Raw genomic sequence first — 12,739 nt, forward strand, 5'->3', positions numbered from 1 at the left:
TTTTTGGAGCATCACTTTTTCATCGGGAGAAGCACCCTGGGCCCTGGAAGCACACTTGGAGAGGCCTGAGGGCCGAAAGAGGCCAGGTGGCGCGCCCAGTAAGGGAGGACGTGCCACCCCCTCTTTCAGTCGTCGATCGTCCGATTGCCCTGATTCTTTGGCCCATCGACGTATTTTGCCCTAAAAACGACTATATATATGACCCCGAAGAGTTCTCGGGAGGAAAGCGCCGCACAAACAAAGAAACACGAAAACGGTGGCTGCTACAGAGAAGATTGGAAGGGGAAACTCCATCGGGATCACTGCAGGGGGGATCTCCACCTTCTCCAACGTAGTCATCATCATCACCATGACCAAGAGGGAGTAGTCAACCTCTGGACTACGGGTTTGTGGAAGTAGCTTGATCTACTTCTCTCATGTTCTTCATAGTTCTTAGTGCCATATGAGCTGCCTATCATGATTATGGTCATATTTGTAATACCTATGTGGTGGATCCTTATTCTATGATACCGTTTCATGAGATCTGATCATATTATATTGTGAGATGTATTGATAGATGCATATTATGTATCTCGTTCTTAAGTATTTGTTCTAATCAAACATATGTGCAAGAGCGTGTGTGGGGTGATGTGTGTACTAGATGGACTAGCATGGTTTTAGTGATTGGATAGTGATAATATGTTCAAGATCTATTATGGCTTTGCCTTTCTTCCGCTACCTCACTAGGGATAAAGTGAATGCATGTGCTATGTTCATCACGTGATAGTAGTGGTGATCTTGTTTGTTCAAGGTAGCATATTTGATATTCAAACTTCATGTCAAAGTACTTATTGATATGCTCTGTTAATTCTTAATACAAGATTGATGAAGTTTCTCTCTTGTGGAGTATAAGAGAGGTGTGTTGCATCGTCTCTATATTAGGACGTGACGCCCATATTAATTTTGATCTTACATATACTATTTTCTGCACCTTCATATCTCATTGATGAATTGCTATTTGTCCATCACAACTTGAAGAGAGATCAGTTAAGTGACATGAAACCTTGTGCTTGACACCACACGGTGGATTTGGGGACACAAGATTTTTATTTTACTTGCAGGATTTCTATAAGAAGGGAGAAGAGGATACTCTTTTGTCCAGTTTCCCGAGAGTTTGATATAAAACCTCGATTCACCCTTGCGGGAAAAATACTTTGCTGACACAACACTCTGCACTTGGAGTCCCAACGTCATCAATTACCGTGCATAATGGCATAAAAATTGGATCTTTAAACATTGTCTTGCTAGATAATAATGTTATATTTCAGACATGAGGCTCCAGATCACAACGAAGTTTGGAACTTCACTATACCTTGCAGCTTCCGAGCAAGTTCAACACTTGGCAATGCCTTTGAAGTATTTTTTTCATCAAATTACTTGTAAAGAACTATATATTCATGTCAATTATGCACTTGAAGTAAAATATTACTTTTCCAATTATGAATATAACTATGTGGTGGGTGATGGAACTTTGGTTTGTGTTGATGGTGGAGATTCTATTGCAACTGGGAAAATGTTTAGAAGTGACTAACAATAAATGTCATCTAGTGATTCTTTCACCGTATATTACACGTTAACCATGAGATCTAGAGTGGAATGAAGGAGTTAGCTGGAACTTTTTCCTTTCGCATATCAACGGACTAGTAGAGTCGGGTTATGGTGCACTGCTAGTCTCGCAATTGGTTGGGATGTTGTAAATTCCATGGTCTTTAGGAGACCTGGTCTTGAGGAGACGTCTTGTGCTTCTAGTGTCTATGATGGATCACAATGTCTTGTCGAGGGTCAAGCACCCAAGATTGTAAGCGGCTAAATATGAGCCAACTTTGCAAAAGGATGGATACACGGGGTCATGGAGAAGGTCAGGGCCCCATACTAAAAAAGTATAGAAGGGAAAATATGCATGATTTTGCAACAAGGATAAGAATCTCTTGTGGAAAAAGTAGCACACCTCCGTAGAGTGTATTGAACTATTGATTGTCATTCCTTGTTCTAGAAAAGAACTATGAACACAATAGTAAAGGAACTGCGTGAAGTTCTAGCTAGTCAAACGGTAAAGACTCATAGACATAGCTTTTCAGAAAAAAACTTTTGAAAAAATATTTACAAAAACCTGCATTATCCTACAAATCTTTGGTCCATGGTTGTAGATAGTTCATCAAACACCTACTCATATTTAAATTGAGTTTGTTGAGTATGCTCGTACTCATCTGTTCATTCTATACATCTTGCTTAGACTTTGAGGACCATGGCGCGAATTACACGGAGGAAGCCGAAGGCAATGGCGATGTTTACTACAAGGAGCCAAACCTCTTGGGAGGAGGTGAAGGCATGGCCTATGACATAGCCTACAGAGCCGTGGAGAATGAGTTGAGACCTAGAAACGCTTAGAGTAGTCCTAAATGAGCCGAGGAGACTACAACCTTAACTAAATAAGTTGTTGAGCTCCAATGATACTTGGTTTGCTACTTCCAGTCTCATCAAGGTACGGATGAGAATATCGAATTCTTTGTACAATTTTGGCTTCTAATAATAACTACTTGATATTTGGACCCACAATGTTGTTATTGTAGTACTCTAAGGATGTAATATTTGTGAAATGGTACTTCCATAAGTGCTATGTCAGCTAATTATGTACTACAATATGCAGTGGTATGCTAGATCACCACACCAGTGCTCAACACAAATGTCCCCAAATAGCCGCATTCACCAAGGAAACCCTTACCCTAACAAAAAAAACATGCATGATTTGCGCCTCGAAGTTCACCTAATTAGGGGACCTTTCCGTATGCTAGAGCACGAGCTCCGTTAGGCTAGCGATGTGGAGCCACTGCTAGCGACCCTAACCTCGGAGAAGCGATGCACTAGGTCCTTGCCTACCGCACGACAAAGAGTTGCGGTAACACCAGTGCATCTCGGTGCTGGCCGATTTTGGCTCACCTCGGCATGACCAAGACGGGAATGAACTGCCCTTTTCTAACTTGAGCTGATCAGGGGAGCCTTTCGATAAAAAAAGGGGACGGTCCATGTCCAGACATCCCTACTTCCACTGATGTAGGTTTGAAATCCCACTGAAAACTAGCTAATCGGGGGAGCCTTTCGTAAAAAAAAATATTAATACAAAGTAAAAATGGTAACAAAAACGTACTTGGTACTTGACTAAGTACCGTGTCACGTCTTAATTTTAGTTGAACTTGAACCACTATATCTACAGTTGGAAGGGAACACGATTCGATATGGCTAACGATAGTGCCAATACGTACCACGTCAATTTTTTCAATTTCAAAACCGTCTAAAATTGGAAGGAAACACGGTTCGAAATGCCGAGCGTGGGAACCCGGTCAATTTTCGGTTTTCCTTCCAAAAAAAAATTACAAACTCGCCGCTCGCTAGGGTTTACAAACTCCCCCACTCGTATTTAAACCGGACTCGTAATTCGATTTTGTACCCAGCCCAGGCGTCTTCATCTTCTCGCTCGCTCGCTCTACCCCACACACAAACACAGTTTATATTTTTCGCACGCACACAATTCCGTCGCAGAAAGGAGGAAACTTTACTAGACCGAGCGGCCGAAGAGCCGTCGCTCTCTCTCTGCGTGTCCGTCCCTACTTCTCGAGGAAAACGAGGTGAGCCCCTCTCCCCTCCCTCCTCGCCCTCTCCGCTTCCGCGAAAAATTTGGGGGGTGAGTGACGCGTTCAAAACTGCTCCCGCGGTTCTCGGATGGTACGGTCGCCGCCGCCGTCCGCCGCCGGAAGTGGGAGTTCCGTTGGGTTGGGTCGGGTTTCGGCACCTGGGAAAGAAAGAAAGAAAGGCGTCTTTTCCTAGAGGGAACAAAATAATAACAAGAGAGAGGCGTCTTTGAGCATCCGGGCGAATCGGCGGCGGCTTCCAGGGGGTTCGGGGATCAATGGCGATTGCCTAGGCTCCGGCGCCGCGGCTTTGGGTGGGTGTCTGCACTTCAATCTGGGAGTTTTGGTTCGGTTCTTGGTTGGTTGCCGCGACGATACCCTATCCCTGGCGGGCGGGCGGAAACCCCTTTGCTGCGCGAGGCTTCTCTGCACACGGATTGGAATCCCCGTTTTCCTCTCCGTTAGGAGCAGCGCACATTTGCCGTCTTTTTGTGCGTGGGTACTTTTTTGGGGATTGGGGAATACTTGATCAAGTTCGTCCTGGTCTCTAGTTCGCTGTATTTAGGCAGAATCTCGCCGTGATGATTGGAAACTGTAGTCCTCATTAGTATTGATTACTGTATTTAGCATTGCCTGGACATGATTACTGTTTACATTTAGTTTATTTATGATTGATTGGTAGTGCTTGGTGCAAGGTTCCAGATTAAGTATGAGCTTTAAGAACAATTAAGCGGCTATTAACTCGCCCGATGGCGCGAACTTGTTCGCCGCACCTTTTGTGCGTTGTGAGTTGTTGAGGACATTGGTTCATCAACTCTGCCATGGTGTAGTTTTTGTATCTAGCTAGAATCTTTCTAGGATGATTGCAGAGTATGCTTCATTTAGTATGGCTTTAATATGATCAGTGTTTAGATTTCTGTCATGATTGAAAGTAGTTCAGTTTGGCATAGGGGTTCGAAGCCACGGATCAGGTATTGGCTCTAGGAATAGTATGCAGTCAGTAACTCACTCGATGGCGCGAAATGTGGCTTCTTTAGGAGTGTTTGTTTAATTTTGTACAGTACACAACCTGGGGAAGTGTTGAAACCTGCTAGTGTACAGTGCATTGTGGAGTTTCGTGTGAACATTCGGTTTGGCGGGATCACCAAGACCGCATGTGTGTGTTATGAAACATTTCATGCAATTCAACAATGGTAATAGTATCTGCTTGTTTGACTCAGAAGACATGGTAGCCCATCATGAATTCAACTACTGAGACATTATAGCAGTTTCAAAGATGATAATTAAAACCTAAACAGAAATGCTAATGCCGTGGAGTCTCTTGTGCTAGTAATACTCTACTTTGCTGGTTTTGGAATGTTATGGATGCTTGTTGAAACAAGGCTGACAAACTTATCTACAGATATGGAGTGCAACAGAGATGACGCAATTAGATCAAAGGAGGTCGCTGAAAGGAAGTTCAAGGAGAACGATTTTGCAGGCGCGAAGAAGTTTGCCTTGAAAGCAAAGGCTCTTTTCGAGCTTGAGGGCATTGATCAGATGATTCTAGCCTTGGATGTCCACCTAAAGGCGCAGACAAAGTTTGAAGGGGAGCATGACTGGTATGGCATTCTAGAGGTATCAACCTTCGCTGATGAGGAGACTATCAGGAAGCAGTACAAGAAGCTGGCCTTACAAACTCATCCTGACAAGAACAGATTCATTGGTGCTGATGGTGCTTTCAAGCTCATATCAGATGCTTGGAATGCCTTGTCTGACAAAAACAAGAGGATACTTCATGATCACAGAAGGCATATGAGCTCTGTAGGAGTCCATCAGAATAACTCGCAAGCAAATGTTCAGAGCACTTCCAGTTCCTCTATGCCAAGTATGAATGGCTTCTGCAGACAAAATACTGGTCCAGCCTCACCTGCCTATGTGCCGTGCCATAATATTCCAATGGCAAGCACATTTTGGACATTCTGCAACTCTTGTGGCATGAGCTTCCAGTACCCAAGCAAATACTTCAAAGTTTTTATGAAGTGTCCAGTTTGCCCTAACGTGTTTGAGGCTGTAGAAGTTCCTCCTCCACCAACTCCAATTTATGCTAATGAACCGAGGACAATGGATACTAGTACTAGTATGGGTGGTGCAGCAGTTCCAGATAAGGCAATGCCAAGAAAAGGAGTGGCTAGTGGCAGCCAAAATCGCGATCCTATGCTGCAGCGGTGTTCTTCAACCAAATCTGCAGCCGGTGCGCACACTTCTTCACATAAAGTGCAACAGACACATGGTACTGTTCCAGGTTCTTCCTTTGGGTCATCAGTTCCGGCAACCAGTGTCCTTAAAAGAAAAGTTGCAGAAGCAAAGGGTAAGGAAGCTGCAAAGAAGAGGTACAAGAAAGTGGTGTCACAGTCAACAAGCTCTGGCCTTGATGGTGACTCAAGTTCACAGACACACCCAGCAAAAAGAAAGGCTCGTTCCACTGATCGGGCATCAGGAACCAAGAGACGCAAGGAGATTTCTAATTGTCTCAACGATGAAGCTATCGGGACCAGTCTCATTAAGGGGATGGAGCAGTTGGATATGCGAGGCATACTAATCGACAAGATGAAACTCCAATATCGGGACAAATTGGAGGAGTTCAACAGGAGGAAGGCTAATGTAGAGAACCAACAGAATAGGCAAACTAGTCAGAAAATAAAGCAAGGGGTTGGATGTAGCACAGCAGTTGATACCAAGAAAATAAAGAGGACACGAAGCAGTAACTCAGTCCATCCAGAAGAAGATAATGGGAAGGGGCTGGCTAACAAAAAAGTAGTTTTGGAAGGAAAGGAGAAGGCACAGAACAGCAAATGCGCTGGTTCTGGAGAATTGGAGTCACGGGAGTGGAAGAAACCTGAAATACGTTTTGTGTACACCAGAAGAAGCCGCGAGGAACAAAAACCATCTCCTGATGAAATGCTTGTCCCTGATGCAGATTTCCGCAGCTTTGGTGATCATCCCGCAAGCTCTTTCCGGAAGGATCAAGTGTGGGCCACATACGATGAAGAAGATGGCATGCCTCGCTACTATGCTCTGATCCGTAAAGTGCACTCCTCACACCCTTTCAATGTTAGGCTTGCATTCCTCAAAGCAGATGACTGCGATGAGTTCGGAAATTCAGATTGGCTCTCATGTGGATACTCCAAGACCTGTGGCGATTTCAGGCCTGGTGCGTCCAAAGACATTGACCAGCTGAATACATTCTCTCATGTTGTCGCATGGGAGAAAGGTCCAGGTAGAATCATCAGAATTTTTCCCAAGAAAGGTGATATCTGGGCCCTGTACCAGAACTGGTCTGCTGACTGGGATGAACTCACACCTGACGAAACAATGTACAAGTATGAGTTGGTGCAGGTTCTTGACAGCTACAGCCCAGGTGAAGGCATTTCTGTTATGCCTTTAGAGAAAGTCCCTGGTTTTGTGTCAGTGTTCAAGCCACTTGTTGACCCAACAAAGAGCAGGAGGATTCGAAAAGAGGAGATGTTACGGTTTTCGCACCAGGTGCCATTTCATGTCCTTACTGGTGAAGAAGCTGACAACTCTCCTAAGGGGTGCTATGAACTGGATCCAGGCTCAACACCAAAGGAACTTCTCCACAAGTAGTTCCAGTCCGATGGTGCCTCCTAAGCTTGCTCTGTAGCATGCTTCACCAGAATATTTTATTTTTCACTTCTTTCAACCTGGGGTTTTGTTGGGTGGTGCGGTTTCTCTAGAGCTGTACCATATATACCCTGGTCGTGCTTTTGACCTGTAGATATAGTCCCCAAGTATACCCCCCATGTTGTGTCATGTAGCAGCATCCTTGTTAAGGGTAAACATACCTGGGATTTTGAAGAATGAAATATACCTGGGTTAGAGTCTACTGTCTCACTCAACTCTCTGAATATGCTTGCAGTGCTTAGCTATATGATATTTCACTGTTTCTTTATGGTTGCAGCCAAAGCAGTAGATGTTAAGACTGTAGTTAACATTTTGCTGTGCATGGGTGCTGGTCATAGTTGCCACAAAAGGTTGCTGTGGTGCCTCTTGGAATGTACAAATTCATCTGGGCACGTCTATTGTCTCAGCTTCCAGGTAATGCATTTTGTTTTACTGCCACTCGAGCCATTTAGTTTTGGTGAAGCCAACTTGTTAACTTGGGAAAAATCTGTGCATCTCTTGAGCTATATTGATCAAACTGGATTATGATAAAAAAAAAATGACTTGGATTTCTGGAACTCTGATCCGGCACCTCTAGACAACTTCTACATATTTTAATGTTGGTACTGCAGAGATTATTCTGTTCAGGTTTTTTCATCGAAAGTGCTTAATTTAGCATAGACGTTTGAGCAGCAGATCACATATATGGTGGGTATTCACAATATGGTGGGTATTCACAATATGATGTCTTGCGCATGCAATTACTTACATATCTTAATCATTTTGTTTTGACTTTGCATGATCTGTTAATGTGCCATGCTTGTGTTATGAGCACATGGCAACATACTCTGCGTTAGCAAATTTTGGTTCAAATTCAAGTGAGCTGAAGGCTTCCAATGGTGCTAACATTTGTGTGTGAACCCAGACTGCTGCTCAAAGTTTAGGTTCTAGCACCCAGTTAATACTGAAAATTCTATGATGATTGTGATGTCTGTTCAGACTTGTATATTTATATATATCTATATATGTGAAGTTCCAAATAATTTGTTGCACATGTGGAAAAAGAAAATGTGCAAATGGATGAAAAGATGTAACTTGTGTTTATGTAGAATTTTATACAGAAGTCAATGGTTTCTTATATCTTATCAGGTTCAATCCGTATATACTGGTGTTTTATACTCATGTTGTGATTTCTATCAGCATCCTCTGAAGGGATAAACATACCTGGGTCAAAGCATACTGAATACTCTGAATATACATGCTGGGCTGGTAATATCCTTATTTCTTTTTAGTATTTATTGAGTAGTAGTTGTGTTATGTAGCAGCATCCTTGTTAAGCTTAAACATATCTGGAACTTTGAAGAATGAAATATATGGGGTATCCCATGCGTTATGTAGCAGCATCCATGTTAAGGGAAACATACCCAGAATTTTGAAGAATGAAATATACCCGGGTTAAAGTCTACTTTCGGCTTGCCACAAAAAGGTTGCCGTGGTGCCTCATGGAATGGACAAATTGTTCTGGGCACTTCTAGTGTCTCGGCTTTCAGGTGAAACATTTCGTTTTAGTGCCATTCTGTGCATCTCTTTAGCTTAATTGTTCTAACTGGATTACAAGAAATGATTTAGGATTCTAGAACTCTGATCCGGAACCTCGATGCACCTTACTAAATATTTTCTTTAGTATTGGTGTTGTAGACCTGATTCTCTATAGGCTTTTACAAGTATGGATATTCCCTCCAACAGTTAAATTAAAAAAATCATATTTGGAGATTTTTCATCAAAGTGCTTATTTACCATAGACGTTTAAGCAGCATACATATATGGGGAGTATTGTTCAAAAAAAATATATGGGGAGTATTCACAGTATGATGTCTTGTGGGCAATTATGTACATACCATGGTCATTTAGTTCTTACTGCGAATGACACATTGGTGTGTCATGCTAGTGTTATGAGCATACCAACTACTTTTCCTTAGCAAATTTTGGTATAAATTTAAGTGAGCTGAAGGGTGGTGTGAACGTTACTTGTGTGACTATTATTGGGTATCTACCATCCTATTTCTACCATGCTACTATTTTGTCTTTTCTCCTTTGCTAATTAAAAAGGAAGTGATCCTCTGACAATCCTAAGGGGAAATCATATATGAGTGGTGTCTATTGCAAAATGCAATTAATTCGGCCAAATAACAAGTGGAATTTGTTCAAAGAAGTATTTGAAATTCTAAGAAAACAATGTAATTGCTCCATGTGTCCCCTGTGATTTAGTTGATCTGCGAACCACAAGAGGGAACATAATTGAAGTTACAGACCCAATCCTGCAGTGCATATGTCGCACATGCACATTCTACTTTGTGCGTCACACGTGTAGAGCTGCGTGCCTGCGCCGCTAGGTGGCCAAGGAAGTCGGTGGGGGTGGCTTCCGGTGTTGCTTACATTTGTGTGTGAACTCCGACTTCCGTTGTTGCTAACGTTTGTGTGTGAACTCAGACTTCCGTTGTTGCTATTGATGCTGAAACTTCAGGCTCTAACACCCAGTTATTGCTGAATATTTAGGTATGACAATTGTCATGTCTGCTCAGACTGTATATAACTATATGTGAAGTCCCTAAAACAATTAGTGTGCATATAGAAACATAAATATGCAAATGGATGAAAATATGCAAATTCATGTAGAGTTTAATACATGAAGTGAATGTTTTCTCATGTCTTACTTGGTTCAATATGTATATGACAATGTGGTTTATACAGTTATACTGCCCATTTTGTGATTTGTAGCAGCATACTCTCATGGGATAAATGCTATGCATGGGTCAAAGTGTACTGAACACTTATTATACCTGCTGGGCTGGTGATATCCTTGGTTCTTTTCAGTAGCAGGTATCCCATACTGTGTTCTGTGGGCTGTTTTTGTGATGTTCTTCAGAATGGGCTGGGTAGTCCTCATGATTTTTCAGGTGAAGGATTTGTCTGACCGCCACTGCAAGTTCTTGGGCTTTCAAGTAATTTTTTTTTTGCACCTGATAACATATTGTGAGATTGTTAATTTAATTTGAGAATATTATTTGTGCTCAGTTACACGTGTGGTTACTCTGGTTCCATTTCAGTTGGTGCCTAGGTGTCTATGCAATGATCTACTTCCTAAAATTATAAGAATCGCCTGAATGCCTGATTGGTCCCCTTTGCACCCATATGATTTGCTTTCTACAGCGTTGAACTTCCATTGGGGACACGCATATCATCAGTTTGACTATGCTGTGAACACCAGGATGCAGAGCCCTCGCTGCTCCAGATATCCTTTGTGCAAGGGTGTCATGTCGAAGGCGAAATATGTCCCAGATTTAATGTGGATGTTCCTTTTCCCTATTTATCCTATATTCCTTGTATGTACAGGTCAAATTCAGCTTTTGACCTGTTTATATGCTACCCATGTATACCCACTTGTTGTGTTATGTAGCAGCATCTTTCTTAAGGTTAAAAACGCCTGGGATTTTGAAGAATGAAATATACCTGGATTTTAGTCTACTCTCTTTTGCAGGGGAAATGCACCTAACCATCTGAATATACGCCTTCTGTGCGTAGCTACATGTAATTTCACTGTTTCGTTACGTTGCAGCCAAAGCAGCAAATGTTAAGAATGTAGTCGGTGTATTGCTGTGCATGGATTGCTGGTCGTTGCCACAAAAAGGTACGAGTTGATGTGGTGCCTCTTGGAATGGACAGTACGAGTTGATGTGGTGCCTCTTGGAATGGACAAATTGATCTGGACACTTCTGTGTCTCAGCTTTGAGGTAAATCATGTTGTTTTACTTCCAGTCACTTAGCTTTATGATACCTCTTAAACACATTGTGAAAAAATTGTTGCACCTGTGAAAATTATGTGCATCTCTTTAGTTTTTTGGACCAATATAAGAAATGATTTAGGTTTCTAGACCTCTGATCTGGCACCTGTGCATAACTTTCTACATATTTTAGTATTGATTTTGCAGAGATGATTCTGTTTAGGTTTCTACATACAGTGGTATGGGTATTCCCTCCAACAGTTTATTTAAAATCTATATTTGGAAAAGTTTCACTGGAAATGCTTAATGTAGCATAGACGTTTCAGCAGTATACATATATGGTGAGTATTTACAGTATAATATGGTGAGTATTTGATGCAGCCCGACCTACGGTCTTCGCTTCATCATATGCGTCAACGTCAAGAATCACACTCAAGGCCGAGGTCACGGAGGCATGGAAGAGAAGAAGGAAGAAGAGCGTCCGAGGTCGCCTAGGAGAGAAGACGTCCGAGGTCGCCTAGGAGAGAAGACGCCTGCCACAAGTCAATTCGGGCCAAGGCCCATGTACCCATTTGTTTCCCTAAACTACCCCTCCTTAGTGGCTCCCTATATATAGGCTCCCACCTCCCCCTTCATTAGGTAAGACATAACTTGAGTGAGAATTTGGCTTATGCCTCCACCATCCCTCCGGGATTAGGGAAACCCCCTCCTCTCTTAGACACAAATCTATGAGTTGTATCAAGGCACTCCTTATATGATTTATCTTTCGCACTTGTGATTCTACCGCGGTCTCTCACACGTGTGACTCCATAGATCGTATATCGGTCTTTCTCTCTGGGATTCTACCTCGTGTCTCTCCTTGGGGGATTCTATCGTGATAATGGTTCGGGCTATCGGGAGTAAACCGGAATTGCATCGGGTTGTGTTGCGTGCGTTCGTCGTGTTCTTCGCCGTGTTCTTCGTGTTAATCCCTCACCCCCTCTTGTTCTTGGTCAATTCATGAGATCGGGCCACAACCGAGCCCTTAGGGCTTGTTCAGTATTTACAGTATAATGTCCTGCGTGCAATTACTTACATACTGTGATCATTTAGTTTTGACTGAATGATATGTTAACGTGTCATGGTAGTGTTATGAGCATTCGACAATGTACTCTGTGTTAGCAAATTTTGGTTCAAATCCAAGTGAACTGAAGGCTTCTGGTGTAACTAACATAGTTAACGTTTCTGTGTGAACTCAAATGTTGCAACATTTGTGTGAACTTAAGTTCAGGCTCTAACACCCCGTTAATAATGAAAATTCTGGTATGATAACTTTGATGTCTGTTTATTGCACATTAAAATAAATAAATATGCAAATGGATGAAATGATGCAACTTGTGTAGAGTTTTAACCAGCGTACATATCATGATCATTTACTTTAGACTGTGAATGATCTGTCGATGTATCATGCTAGTGTTATGAGCATACGACAATGTACTCTGCTTAGAAAATTTTGGTTCCAATTCAAGTGAGCTGGAGGTTTCTGATGTTACTAGCATTTGTGCGTGATCTCAAACGTCTGAACTCTTCCGATGTTAATAACTTTCCAGAGTGAACTCAGACTAGTGTTCAGAGTTCAGATTCTAAACA

At 42.3% G+C, this 12,739-nt stretch overlaps 1 protein-coding gene across 1 annotated transcript; it reads left to right on the forward strand.

Moving 5' to 3' along the window:
• The first annotated feature begins 3,588 nt into the window (after nt 1-3,588).
• LOC127345423 (uncharacterized) lies at nt 3,589-7,551 on the forward strand. Its single transcript, XM_051371897.2, has 2 exons — nt 3,589-3,662; nt 5,068-7,551. Exon 2 carries the CDS (start codon nt 5,070-5,072, stop codon nt 7,290-7,292), a length of 2,223 nt encoding a protein of 740 aa, XP_051227857.1. The 5' UTR covers nt 3,589-3,662; nt 5,068-5,069; the 3' UTR covers nt 7,293-7,551.
• The last annotated feature ends 5,188 nt before the right edge of the window (nt 7,552-12,739 follow it).

This window comes from Lolium perenne, chromosome 3 (assembly GCF_019359855.2).
Source record: "Lolium perenne isolate Kyuss_39 chromosome 3, Kyuss_2.0, whole genome shotgun sequence".
Taxonomy (NCBI): Eukaryota; Viridiplantae; Streptophyta; class Magnoliopsida; order Poales; family Poaceae; genus Lolium; species Lolium perenne.